The sequence below is a fragment of the Mugil cephalus genome, chromosome 7, assembly GCF_022458985.1.
Source record: "Mugil cephalus isolate CIBA_MC_2020 chromosome 7, CIBA_Mcephalus_1.1, whole genome shotgun sequence".
In the NCBI taxonomy this organism is placed as follows: Eukaryota; Metazoa; Chordata; class Actinopteri; order Mugiliformes; family Mugilidae; genus Mugil; species Mugil cephalus.
The window spans coordinates 27454136-27469597 of record NC_061776.1 but is presented as its reverse complement, the minus strand read 5'-3'; the positions used below and the strand labels follow the sequence as shown (position 1 = coordinate 27469597).

The 15462-nt window shown below is 38.6% G+C and overlaps 1 protein-coding gene across 1 annotated transcript in view; it reads right to left on the bottom strand.

Annotated features, from left to right (window-relative positions):
• Positions 1-15462, bottom strand: part of LOC125011350 (cadherin-18-like) — a 113602-nt gene that overhangs the window by 39462 nt on the left and 58678 nt on the right. The window contains exons 4-5 of the mRNA XM_047590521.1: positions 11798-12092; positions 6704-6823 (exon numbers count right to left, since the gene is read on the bottom strand). Coding sequence (XP_047446477.1) covers positions 6704-6823; positions 11798-12092 — 415 coding nt within the window. The remainder of the gene's footprint in view (positions 1-6703; positions 6824-11797; positions 12093-15462) is intronic.

The window sequence follows — 15462 nt, the reverse complement described above, 5'->3', positions numbered from 1 at the left end:
GACAATCACTTCTCTGCATCAGGGATGCACTGATATACACTGATCAGCCACAACATTAAAACCATTGGCAGAAAAAGTGAATAACATCCCCATCTTGTGAGAATGCATTGTTTTGCTAGAAAACTTTTGGAGTTGGCATTCATGTGGACATGTAGCACCCACCTAGACTAGACCAGGCACTCCAGCCCCATAACAATGACACTCCTTGATGATGGCAGCAGCCATCCCCAGCAGGACAGACACAGACACACACACAGGAACAACTCAACAAACACTAAGAACAACATAAGGTGTTTACCTGGCCTCCAAATTCACTAGATACCAAACTGATCAACTATCTGTGGCCCCTCCCCTCAATCCATAGAACCCAAAGGCCCAGACTAAAGTCTCTTTTAGTGTAGTGTGGGATATAGATGTAACTTATGCAATAGCTTGTGCTGGTGCTAGCCATTTATACTTGTGTAGTCTCGCTTTTAGTATGTACTTCCTGCTTCACTTTCAACAATGGTGACTGAAACTTTTGCTGCCATTTTACCAAAGACAAGCCCATACAAATGTTTGTATCTGTGAACCTCTCCAGTTAACCTTTAGTTGATGTGCTCCATCTTTATTGATCCAAAACATTCAATTCTAAAATTGCGGAGATGGACAAGCAATCAGAAATACACGCTACTACCAAGCAGACCAATCGCAGCTCTTGCAGTCTGCATTGACGTGGTACATAGTTACATATCTGGGGAGGTGAACATCAGTCTGGGTGTGGTCTGCGCTGTCAACATAGCTTCTGCATCAACTTGATTGAATTCTAAATCGCCTATAACATTCTGTCGCCAGACACGGGACACCCTCAAAAGTCCCATGTCCATTCTCTGATGAGTCACAAATGTTTTGGAGACAAAAAGAGACACCTAGACAATGTTATCAAATCATAATGTTATGCTGATAGATTATTCCCAATGGATAATAAAGACTGAATGTTATTTCTCCAGAGATACCTACTGCAGGACTACAGCTGTGTGTCATAATATTATGCCAGTTCCTTATCAAACAAGGAAAGTCTCTTTATGTAATCTGCATCTCATTTCTTTTTGCTGCTACATGTTCTCCACACTTTGGTTCTTTTGGATCCACATTTGGAGAAAATCTGCTGTGGAAGTAAATGTCAATCTCTCTTGTCTGCTTAACATGCAACGGACCCTACACACACGAGACGTTGTTTTTCCTCTGGGTTTAAATTAAATCGAATTCTGCTAATTTAATATTTAGTAACGGTATTTCGAGTCCCAATCACATTTTCAGTAAATACAACATTTCATTAAATTCTTAACACAGGCTATAGTTCAAGATTCTTGAATACTCAGACGACACAGTCACATTGGCTCTGCTCACAGATAACAACTCTGTCCTGGACAATCACAACACCATCTCACACTTCACTCAGTGTAAGAATAACCACCTCCATCTCCATCTAAAAGCAAGACCATTTACCAGTATTTGAAATACAGGCATAACCAACACATCTTCCAAGATAATCGGTGTCCCCACACCAAATCAGATCTCAATAAAAGGGCCATTACATACATTGCAACCACAATAGAACAGAACCTCACACATCCACTAAACACACCCCACTCCCTTCAGGGAGAAGATATTGAGCACTGAGGTGCAGAAGGACTCGCCTGATACCTGCTGCCATAGCTGCCCTTAACAAAAGGCCTTGCTAAAAGGGTCAGCATGGACTGGGCTAAATGTTAAATACGGTTTTGTCTGCCTTTGAGTGTGTGTCTCTTATGTGTTTTGCTATGTGTCCAGTGTACTCTGGTGGTCTTTGTGGAATGGAGACAGTGGTGCGAAGAAGAATTCTTCGCACCACTGTCACTGAAAGGGGACAACGAAGTCTAAAGCCTAAAATGATTAAGTTGAGAATATTGCATGATCAGGAACATGCATACACTAAAGAGCCACTTCTGCTCAGAGTTTGTTGGTTGCCCCTCATTCTATGTCCAAGAGAAAGAGAGAGAGAGAAAGAGAGAAATTAGATTTTTATGTTGAATGGAACCCACTTCTCACATCAACAATTTGTGTATTGTCCCAAAGTGTGTTTGTAGAGCTGAGAATGCTTTGTTGAATCCCAGCCAACAAGCTGTGTTGGGCTTCAACCTGCCTGTACCACTAAGTTCACCTGTCAGCCAGCTGATATGCCCTGCAACCGTTAAACAAGCTATCAGCATTCATCTGCTAGCGTCCGAGATATGCTGGCTGCTGAGTGCATGACAGACACCTAGAATCAATTTCCTGTATGCAGCATAAAGGAGAATCCATTGTCCTAATCACACTGATCGAGATGAAGAGCAGGTGCTGTGTGTTTTAAAGTTGCCGTGGGCAAGGTTTTAATATGAACGGCCACCTGTCCTACACATAAATGCTATTTAGTTGTATTTAGCCCATCAGAGACAGTGATGTAAACAGATCTGCTGACTGTCGTTGGCTTAAACCAGCAACACCCACTCAACATTAACTCACTGTATACTATATTGGATAACTAAGACATATGATTAATTACATAATGATCTTGTAATTATCAAACAAATGTGAGTCACTGACTTAACAGTTACATGTTACTGAACTGACTGCACCCCAGACACTTTTACAAACATCTAAAAAGACCGTTGTGCAATGATGTTAAAATAATGTGTGCTTAATGTATACTATACTTATACTATCCTTGGAGCTAATCACATGGACAAGGCATTGATTTCCAGCACTTCATACATGATTTATGGTTAAACCTGCATCCTGCTGATGTTGTACTCATTATGCCCCTTCTTGCTGAAATAACATTTCTGGAGTGGAATGACTCTAGATTTAAAATTATTCTAATTTCTCCTCTGGCTCCAGAAGTAGCAGCAGTAACAACCTCTCCTCTAATCTCACCATGTAAGCAGTGTGCAACCCTCTGTTTCTTTTATTTTTTTGTTTTCTTGACTGAATTGTTTTTTGATGCCCTTGTTTTACTCAAATAAGAAAGTAATCACAATCAGGTCATTCATTTGTTCTGCAAACTTAGAAAAGGTCATTCCGTTTTTTTCTCTTCCAGACATGACTAGTGCAATGCAATTGTTATCAGCAGGCAAATCATCCAAAGATTGTTGTAATTTTGTAAAATAATAGTAAAAAAGGGGGTTTGGAAATAGACATCTCACCAGTGTGATTGGCTTCCTTAGCCTCTTAAACACTACTTAAACATCAGTCTAAATGAGATGCAATCCTCTGAACCAAGATAGCCAAGATAATGACCAGCTTCTGCTCCTCCCTCACGGAGGGTGAGTGAGGAGGGAGATGGAATGGTGAAAGGGTAAAAACCATGGTCAAGCAGAATTTGTTTGTGTATAAACAGGTCGTTACCTGTAAATCAGGCTAGATGAGCATATAGTACTCGCTTCCTCAAGTCAAGAGGGTGGATAGACTACCATGACAGTGGTACATTGAGTATAAAATCTGCTCAGAAAAGGACACAGTCTGAAAAATTATGATAGTATTGTCTGAGTAGTTTTACCCTTAATAGCAGGAGTCCTTACTAAAATGTCAATGTTGCAGGCTTGAGTGCAGAAATGGGCATTGTGCCAGGTAAATATGGGCAAATTAATTTAAAAATTACAAATTCACATTAGCTTGCCAGCTTTTGTCTGTTGGTATCTGCCTTTGTGACAGACACACTGTCTGCCATTTAATTTTCATTTGGACAGCTTAGCCCTTTGGGTCTGTTAGTTTGGACATCCTTCTACACTTCAGCTGTGAATGGTTCAGCCTGGTATATACTTCAGTCTGTGTGCCATGTGCAAACTGTCTGTAACCCGTGTTGTGTGGAGGATCACACAGGAGTTGCTTTTGGACTTCAGCAATGTGCAATAAGGCAACATGAAAGCCTGATGATTCAGAGTTGATGACTGCAAACCCTTTCCAATTGATGCTGTGATCAGTTTTGCTCTGCTGCTCCTAGTCTCTGAAGAATGGTTTGAATTCAAATGATTGCATATTTGCCAACCTTACCATACTGGAATACCAAATAATATTGATCACTGATTATATTTTCTATTCTTCTAGCTATATGAGCTGATATTATTGTAGTAAAATACACACAAGACTTACCCTTGGTAGCCTATATATGGGAAAATAATATACCATGTGTACAATGTGTAGCTATTTAAGCATTAAGGACATTCATATTGAGTTGAATATGCTTTGAGAAGCACTATCACTGTAGGCACTTTGAAATTCTGTCTCTGTAAGGCCTTCTCGCTTGCATCTTTAATGGACAGAGCAACGTTTCATGGAAAGCTTTTGTTTGGATGAAATAAAAAGGGAACGGAGGGGTTGGTGGCACCAGGACAAAGAGCCTATTTTTTCATACACAGCCTCTTTTCTGAATTTTGCTCTGACATGTTGTCAAGCGCAGCAGCTATTTGATTTACAATGCACCAGTTCACTGCTGTGTAGCAAATCATTCTTCCAAAGTAAAATTAAAGTGCTGCTGTATTATTGAAAACGTGGCAGTGTATGAAAAGATTGAGATGTCATCTTTGATTAAGACATGCCATGATTCCTTCTCATTACATTTCTTTGTGTATATTAAATCCTTCATGGTCCTGTAAGGGTACACAGCATATCATTAGATTTGAGATGAGTAGAAGTGGAATGTGTGCACTGCTCCTCGTCATGGCAATAATGTTACAGTGACTGATTATGGTATGCAAATAATGATGCCTACCTACAGAAATGGTCAGCTACATTTATGCAGAGAAAGCACACTGTGTGACATGAATTGACATTATGTCAAGATTTTATGTTTATAAACTGTACAATAAGCTATGGCACAAGGCAGAAAAAAAAGTCTCCACCACATCAGCCACTGACTGGCAAAAAGTGACAGTTGAACATGGAGATTAGCCACATTAGTTTGAATCATAGGCCTTAATTCTGTCTAAATTGTAATTATTATTTTTTTTTTAAAAAAAGGTGAAGAGCTATTGTCCCAACAGATTTGAAAGCAGTCGGAGATATATATTTTTTTTACAGATATCTGCCGAAGAAAATATTAGTAAATGGGTCGCGGCATTACTAAGAAACAACTGATATCCAGGCACTGAAACCTGGTGTTGTGGTTCACATTTAGTGTCAGGTAACATTAATTTATCCTGTGTTTTTTGATGAAGTAATACATTAAGTTACTTCTTAAGTTACGTCCTGGAGAGCTGTCAGATAAGCGTGTAGATGTTGTTGTTTTGGCGTAGTTACAATAGCATTCTTAGTAAAGCTCTTAACGTTACCATTTTTTATTTAGTATTTATCATAACTGAAATCACCTAAAACTAACTTAACCTAAGCTAAATCCAGTCAAAAGGCTGGTGCCTTTATATCAACACACAAACTAGCTAAAATAAGGTTAGCAGTAATGATTTGAGCAAAATGTAACTCGTCTGCATTAGCTGAGGTTATTAAGTAGCTGAAATATCTTCAACTGTCGAGTTTCTAAGTTTCTTTTTATACACTACTCACAAATAATTAGGGATATTGGACATTCAGGTAAAATTTATGGAAAATGTAAAAAGTTCAAGCTACTGTGATATTATGCCATGAAAGTTGAAACAAAAACTAAAATACATGTACGTAGTTAATATAATGCTGATGCATACTCAAGTGTAATTTTTCTGATATGTTTCATTTTAATTAATGACACCATAGAAACAGAATGTGACATCATGACTAACTACAAATTGCCATGCCAACTGCTTTGTGGACCATGAGAGTTGGAAAAAAAAGTACAGTGTATAATCCACAAGTTCTTTCTAACTGGTGGAGGTAGAGCAGAGTGCAGTCTTAATTAAACAAAAATGCTAGTGAGTTTAGTGTGTTAATGCTTCTCCGTGTGGCTCCACTCTGGGACCCTACTGCACAAACTCTGGCTCCAAACTCACACTCCAAAGTCAAACTCACAAGAAGGTTATGCCCATATCTGTAGGGAACTAGTCAGTTTGGCCAATGCAAGGAAATGGAGACCCATTGTCCATATTATATACAGTCTGTGATATACACAGACAACATTTGACGCCAGCATTTACTGTGAATGGTGAACATACGAAATAAGGCCATTTTAAAATAAAAGCTTCTTTTTTTCTCTCTCAGCCACTGATCTAAATGAAGTCTCCAGCCACTATTTCACATGGCTAGTTTTTATCCGACCAGAAGCCTTCTCCACCATTACCATTGTTTCACCTTCATGGTGGAACAGTTTGCAAATGTTAAGATAGAGTCTAGTTGGAATAACTGGTAAAATAAACAGAATCATTGGTACTGTATGCTTGGCATGGTATTTGTGCCTTCCTGGGAAAAAGACTAATAATGCCAGTAGGAATTCCCGAAAATCCTTGAACTAAACATAGTTAACAACCTGCAGTGCAGCTGCTCTTTCAGCAAAAAATAATGAACCAGGTGGATTTGCATTTTGCACCCACTCTCCCACCTGTGACACCTACCTATTAATAATCTAACTTCAAAGCTGAAAGCAGTTCATATAGGGAGTCACCACCTGCACCATTAACAAAATCTGGAATCTTGTGCATGGTGATCCCTAGTTCCCTTTCCATTTGAACTTTCCCTGGGCAGCAGTAAAACTCTTTTAAATTAACCACAGAGACCATGTTACCTGTCTTAGCATCAACAGAGAAGTATGGTTGTCCCTCGAGGATGCTATAAACTATCTTGGCGCTGTTACCATAGGTCGGGTCATCTGCGTCTGACGCTGTCACCTGGAAAACTGATGTACCTGCACAGAGAAAGGACGACATAAACAGTGATCAGATAGTTATTAGCTAAGTCCAGTAACTGACACACAGATGGACAGATCATAGATATGGACATATGGCTTCTAATAGGGAATTTGGGGTAGCTTTACAATTATCAAATGATCAAATTAAATAACATAACAGCCATGTTAAAGTCAATAGGCTTAACAGCAAATTCTTAAGAAGTTGATCTAGCCAAAAAGGTAACACAAGATACTATTCATACACACACACACTTCCTCTAAACTATAACTATTAATAATACTGTTAAAATGACAGCTGTAGGAATCTAGCATAACTGAACAAATCACAGTTGCTGTCAAGGATGCTATTTAACAACAACAAAATTTAGGACAGACAGGCCAGCTGCATTAAACCCTCAGCTCTTCGTACAGATACGAACAGCAGAACAACACACGGACTATCCTTTGGACCGTTCAATTAACAGTTGCTTTCCACTGGTTAGACAGAACTACACAGATAACAAGTGATGGCTGTTCACACAATATGGGTAATGATTCTATTCTATCTATTCTAGCTTGAGAAATAAATGTGATATGTACTGCGCTATTTCCATGCCAGCAGACACCATCTGTTGATGAATATGATGACATGTGGTTTATTACATATGCAAACAAATAAATCCTAACCTCTGTTAACATTAATCAATAAGAACCTGTAACTCATTGATAAAAAAAAAATAAATCTGTGTTTCATTAAATCAACTACAGGTTTAAACATCTCTGGCCCTACTGCCTAATTCTTTACTCAGATGATTCTCAGATTCAAAGGATAATCTAGCCATATATAATATATTTTCTTCATCAACTCTGAAGAATATTGTCTCCATGTAAATTTGACATTTAACTTCCCTGCATTTGTATTGAGAGCTGTAGTTAGGCCCAGCGTGTTTAAAGTGCTCTTAAAGAGAGCCAGAGCCCATTAGCCTGAACGTGTAGCAGCAGACTGGAGATGCCAAGGGTAGCGTCCATCTCATTCATCATGGTAGACCTGCAGCACATTAGTCTCAGAGCAAAGATAGCATACAATGTTATGAAGAGCTAAATTAAGGGTACTGGGCAGTGTAACACATTTTCTTACTAATTAAATATTTTGTATTATCTTATTTTATTTTGTTCTTTCTTCATTTTTTTTTTTAAATGTCTGCGGTCTGAGGAAAAATGTCTGCGTAACTCATAGACACATGATCCTCTGAGGAAGCCTATGATAAACCCATTTACTATGTTATATTTTGTATACTGAATGTAATGAAATTATGAGGTAACCATGTTGCATCAGTTGTTCAGGTTCTACATCATCCTTTCCTGCAGCAACTGCAATATATTGTATAAAATGCAGCATTAAGGAAAAACTATTTGAAACAAAAGTACAGAAATTAATAATAATGATAATTGATAATCCTTTATAATAATTCCCCATTATGAAGTATTAATGAATATGTAATTAATAACTTATACTAGAGCATCATTTCCACATCAAGTTTGTAAATGCAATTATAAGTGCTTATATTCATAATAAACACCTTTATAACACAAAAATCACACTTTATTCACACACATGATACAGTTTATCATTTATGAAGTAACTATTTAAGTATTTACAAGTGTATGTAAACACACTAACAAACTACTTAAACATACATTCATACATGTTATGATTTACATGTATTATTACTGTATTTCATGGTAGTTATAAGCCCATTATTGGCTGTTAGTAAAATAACTGTTTTGTGTAAAGTGATATAGTGAGGATTATCTACCCCTTGTAAAGACTTTACCAAGGAGATTTAAAGGCTCAGTTATCTTCTCCACAGAAAAACAATACAAACACAGAGAACACCAAGTGATACAAAACCCAAGCATTCATTCCAACTGTAGACTTGATATAAAATGAAAGAAGAAACATCTGCAATCTCATAAAATGTTATTTTTCTGTCGAACTTTGTAACTATTACTACATAATAATATATAATAGTAAATATTATATGTGTTTCTAAATATTTCATTTATAAATGATAAGTGGATCATTAGTAAAGTATGCCATAATTTTTCTGTGAGTAGACTTTTGGCTAATAATACTTCTGAAGTAGGATTCTGAATGTACTCTGTTATTCCTCACAGTTAATCTTCTCAGTCTGACATACAGCCTGATGTAGAGCTTATAATTTCCAAGAATCTAAACTGAGAAAAAGCTGCTTCTCTTAATCAAATAACAATCACTGCAGGCTGTTGATGTAGCATTTACATTGTATTTCTACAATGTCTATTGCTCCCCTTCAACTACAGCCACAACGGCAAAACAGTGAGTGGGGGAGAAAAAATTTCCAAGGTAGGTAGTAGGTAGTAATAGAACCATGTGAAGGTCAGGAGGACAATGAATGAATGGGACAGGATGGCCTTGTAAGGTTCAGAAGGGATAAATCATGGGAGCAGAATTAGATAAGGGATAAAGAGCAAATAGAGAGAAATTGGATTTAAGCTTTGATTTGTTTTACAATAACCAGTGAGCAAATGATTTTGAAAGACATTTTTCAGATACAAGCTAACTGAGACTTAAAAGAATAACACATTGTCTGACACTGTGTCAGTTTTCCACGTTCTTTGTCTGTATTTAAGAATCGAGATTAATTGTAGAAAGAAACGTTGGACCACTATGGTACGGGGAAATTGAAAAACTTATACATAAGCAATGTGACAAGTGACTTGACTGGCAAGTCTTCAAAAAACAAATGCAACAAATAAATTCAGTTAACTGTACTGTACTTTATATATGGTTTAGACCTGCTGTAAGGTTTTCACTGATGACAGACAAGATGATAGATGATAAACTTCCTGGCTTTGAAACAGCCTTGTTTCAAAGCTAGCATGAAAAAATGCCCAGGACTTTGCTCTCTGCACAGTATCAGCTTGGGGCATCAGGGTAGACCTTTTGACCACTTAGTAATAAAACTGATCTGGGATATATTAGGCAGTAAATGAATGTGCAATTATCTAGGTCAATACAGGATAACTGAGCAGGGACAAAGATCTGAAATTCTGATAAGGAGCTGATTCTTATGAGTTAGAGCATCATTGGAACAGCAAGGCTGGAGCAGTGCTTGCCATAAGTGGCAGTGAGTACCTACTGTCAACTGACAGTGGTGGCATGAAAACAGGATGTGTTGGATCAAGTCTGAAACACAGAGATGCAAAGTCACAACTCATTGGATTTAAAATTTCTGGTTACATATACCACAAACCCCTTCAGATGTGCTACAGTCCACACATCCAGCAGAATATTAGGCAGGGTTTGTGTTTGGTTCATTAGGCAAAGTACTATATTTTAAAATTTTTATATCAAACTCATACTGACTCCCCAAAGCAGGCAGCACCACTGCTAGTGTTAGTTTGTGTGCTATCAGTACAGAAGTTGCTTAATATTTCGAGGCACAAATAGATTTAATGTCTTTCACCAAAATGTCTTCGATCTTTGGAGCCCATTTTAGCTTTACAGTACAGCTTTTGCTAACTGAATTTGGGGCTACTTCATTTAGACGTTCAAGGGTTTAATTATTCCAAGGTTTTAATTTCTAGCTAGACTCAGTCCTTATCAGAATAGTGTTTAGGATTTCACTATGGGGTGTGTTTCGACCAGTGAAATAACCTTTGCACCCAAGAAGATAGTCATAGCTTGACATTCCTGACAAGCCGTAATCTCCAGTAATTGTTTGTTCAATATCTTGTCAATATCTTTGACAAGTGACGTGACAACGAGCTCTAAACAGCTCACTTCCCTGACAGCAGCCACTTTGATGTAAGCAAATTTAGCTCTACGTTGCTCAGATCATGCATATGACTACATTGTTACTATTCTGTCAATCACTGCCTAAAGTCCACCGTGTCAATTTGCTCGGCCTGGCACATCTTTGCATTATCAGTACCAGTGTTGCCAGATATATGATAATTATCCTATTTATATGATTTAGGGCCTATACGAAAGGGCCACACATTGTTGACACCAATGTCTGCTCATGCATGATCAGCTCATACCTGGTTGACTCCTCATCCCTGCTAATCACATTAACAGCGTACAGCTCATGTTTGTTAGTGCAACTGCACTGGCACGTGACAACCTTAAAAAATAATAAACATGATGTTGGACTGAAATCAGTTTCTCCTGTTGAGACAGTTCTGCATGCAGTGTGTAGTTCAGATGCTTTTATTTTTATAGCTAAAGATAGAGGCAGTGGTTGTGCAATTGCCTGAATGGGTGGGTGTGTTTAATGGCAGTTTAGGCTTCTTCGGCAACTGGACACATAATGGCTACAGAGCAGAGCATACACAGACCTGCACAGACCCTAAGCCATAGCTGACCTGCACCTCCCTGGAAATATAACAACACAGTGATGCAGAAGTAGTACATACGATAGTTGTGATCGAAATACGATCATTTTAAGGTATTTTGACCCCAACTATCGTATTCTATTCTTCTTTTCCCATCTGGCAACATTGATCAGTAACCAATAAAAATGCTAAATGGTCTTGTTTTTATAAAGCACCTCTCTACATATCGGTGCCTAAAGTGCTTTTACAGTCACAGATGCATCCACTCATTCGCACACACTGCTAGCAACTGGGGGCTCAGTGTCTTGCTCAAGGACAATTCATCATGTGGCACATTCCAGGGATTGAACCGCTAACCCTCTGGTTCATGAACAACTTGCTCTACCTACTGAGCCACAACCAACCAAATATAGGGGTTCCCAACCAACTATGCGCCTAAAAAGAAGGGGGAATTGGTCTGACTTCCCGGCTAATGCAGTGCGGCTTAAGTAGCATCACTCTAGGATAAATTAAAGGATTATCTTATCTCAATTACTGAAAGAGCCATTATCCAGATGATTAACTACCGCTGTGTGCTCCTGCTAAATAAAAGACATGTGAAATGTTTCTTACCAACATCAGACATCTCAGGCACAGTGGCTGAAAATGGTCCATTGGGGAATTCTGGAGCGTTGTCATTTACATCCTGGACCTTAATGATGAACTCTGACTCTGCTTCCAGAGAGTAGTTTGTCCTCCGGTCAATGGCCCTAGCGTGTAGGACATACTGTGACTTCTTCTCGCGGTCCAGACTCTTGGTAGCACGGATGTCACCTGTTGCCTCGTCAATGATGAAGATAGATCCTGCCCCCTCACCAGATAGGATATAGCGCACGGAGCCATCGCCTTTGTCAGAGTTGGAGTGGAGCTGGAGATGTGAGAGGGAGAACATGAGTGAGGGAGGGAGCAACAAAGTGTCTGACAAGTGTGTGATGCAGAGAAATAGCTAAGTGTCAAGATGAGTGGTCAGTTAATGATGAGGAACAAGCACAGCCATCCAATCAAGGAAGGAGAAATAGGACTACTTGAGGGTTGTAGTGTGACATGTTGTACAAAAGGTTCAGCATCTGAAACAAGGTACTGTCACAGTAAATGGGAAAAGGAGAGTTTAACAGAACATGTTCTATAGCAGGCAGCATGTCCTGAGCTGAAGATGTCCCTGAGGACATTCAGAACTGACAGACAATAAGTAAAAAGTAGACAGCATGATAGATTTAATACATTTTCAACATTTTCCACCTCTGTTTGCATTATGTCAAGTAAAATATTAAAGTATATTTTGTGGTCAGTGTTATTGCCTGATTGTTTCGTAAGTTTCAGATGTAGCCATATTCTTATAGTTACTCCAGTACTACATGGTGTTATTTTCACCATTGGCTATTCAGACATAACAATGAGGGTGCAAAGTTTTATCTAATCTCAGGTTATGAGGTTAACAAAATTCAATAAAATTTGCACAATTATTTAAACACAACAAAAGAATTTTCACCATTTTAGTAATTTATGAAAATCTCTAAAAATAAAAATGATATCTGTGGTATTGTAGGTCAAATATGACCCACCAAAAATTTTGGTGGTTGCATGTGTCCATGTATCATGAAAAATGTTTTAGGTTGTGGCCGTGGCAACACAACTTTTCTCAAACTACATTGATATGTCTTGTGTCATCTTTGGGGTCATATTTCATCCCCCATTCCACAAAGAGATAGTGAATACAGCAACCAAAGTGACATTGAGGACAACGTGTCTGAGGATAAGGACAATGTTAAGTATGGTCCTGAACAAGAAGACACATCAGATGAAGAGGAGCAAAGACACAAATGCTCAAAGAGGGGTTTTCAAATCAATAAAGGTGACTTGTTGTAATCATCGATCCCTTATGATACACAAGGCAGCCCATCATGTATAGATCCCCTAATGAGGCCACGGTCAGTTTATGGGACACTGTGTCAGGCTGAAGTAATTTCTGTGCTATCATTTCACTTCAGACCTTTCATTCAGCCTTTCAAATTATCCATTCTGATAATAAAGTGATGAGAGCTGCTCGTTGTGTAAATGACTTGCTCCCATTGTTTATGTCATTTATATTTTAGTAAGTTTTAGTAATTTGTTTTTTGCTGTTCGAGCAAACTGATACAACGCTTCTACATCTGTGTGCAAAAAACTATGTTAACATAATGAAGTATGTAGTATTTAGTGCTCCAATGCTCGTGGTTTGAGCTTTCATCAGTTAACCGTATGGACTGATGGAGCTCAGAAGTTGCTCCCGAACGGCCATCGGGAAACTGATGAGTTTGTCAATAAAGTTGGGAGGGGGCGCTGGACGCTGGACGGAAATATCGTGCACATACAATTGTACCGCGGGCCTTGAGTTTGACAAGTGGCGAGTTTGCATGGAAAAAAACAACAGTCTGTTAAAATATTTGTTAGTTAGTTTCTGTAATTTTAGCATTCCTTCATATCAATATGACATTTTTGTGGAAAGTTTGTTCAGAGCTGTGTCAAGAAACTGCAATTTCCCCACTTAGGGGTGAATAAAGGTTTTCTATTCTAAACTGCTGTATTTGTATCTTTCTAAATTTAGTGGTACAACTATGGGTGCAAAACGCATGCTGTGGTTATGTCCTGTATGGGTCTAATTCATAACACACTAAGCAGAATCTGTCAATATCAATGCAATTGCAATATAGGGGTGGTGGGAACTGTTGCCAACACCTTGTGCCAGATAATATTGCAAACCTCAAAGTGTCCTTGAACAAGACACTGAATCCCAACCTGGTCCCAGTATTTTGTACTAGTTTGTGAACGAGTGTGCACCAATAGCATGGATCATTTACTTTAGAGGCCTTGTAGATGCCATTCATTTGTGGATTAGAACTGCTTTGATGATGTGTGAACAAACATGAGTGTATATTAGATGGACAATCACAATGTGCTTCTGGCCAAGACCAATTTTGAGACTCATACATTCTCAGTGACTTCACATAAGTGAGACGAGAGTGTGTTGGCAATTTCTTTTACTGTCACGTTCTCTCTTTTGCTTATTTATTATTTGTTGTTGTATAGTGAATATTAGTTTTTGTGCAATGGCAGAATTTCATTAGATAATGATGTCACTTCCAGTGATGTCACTTCTAGTTTTGTGATTTCCTGTTTCACCATGTTACCTGGCTCTCAGGAGGTGTGTGCACTCTTGAAGCAACCTGCTACCATCTGCTTTGAATTGCCATAGACACTACACCATGAGTTCATTGATTTGATTGTATATCATTTGTCTAACATGTGTATGACGACTCCGTCTTGATCGGCAATACATTCCCTGTATCAGAACACTACAAAGCTGGTGTTTATCAGGTTTTGTTGTGCTGCTAAGTGTGCTTAATAAAGCTTTAGCAAATGGTTCTTATATAAAAACGTATGAGTTGCTTTCATCTAGTCTTATACATCTCTCCAGTCTTCCTACCCAAGGTGCTGCCTCAAAGTGACGATCTCCCATGCAAAAAACCTACACTGTTGGACTGCAAGGATTTGTTTCACAAATGTGGAGAGAATTATTCAAGCCAAAAGGAACATAGGGCATATGCAGAGAACCTGCATGCCTCCCCAAAATCTGCTTTCCAAAATATTGCTGGAGAGAACCAAGAGTCAAAGTAGGAAAATCTTGACACAGCTGGTACCACAAAAGGAAACAGAATACAGAATGTCAGCACGTCGCAAAGAACTGCAGAGGGGGGAAAAAAAGAACAGAAATATACTACATTATGTGCTCCGACTTGTACTCCACGTGGCAGTATAAAGACAAAGAAAATCCATTTCCCTGGCACAAAATAAAACATTTAAAACCAAAAAAGGGGAGACGACAAGGAGAAGACAAAGACAAGAAGGGACGGGGGATAAAAATACAGCAGCATGGAAACAAACAGTGTTTCTAAGCAGCAGCTGGCAGGGAAGCAGCAGTAACTGACATTTTGAGGCTGAAGTATTTCCCACTGCGCATATGTCTCCAGCTCAAAGAACAAAGGCTTTTGAGGGTGTGAAATATGAATCAAAAAGCATGTGGGTGGGCAGGAAGCCACAATTATTCATTTAAACAGGTTAATTACTTACTGGTGGGAATTATAGGACCAGCTACACTGTTGTAGCACTAACCATGAAAGTTGACACCCTCTGCCGTTTTCAATAGGATTTCATACACTCCTTCCACTTATGTAACATTACTGAATCATTGTGTTGACAGC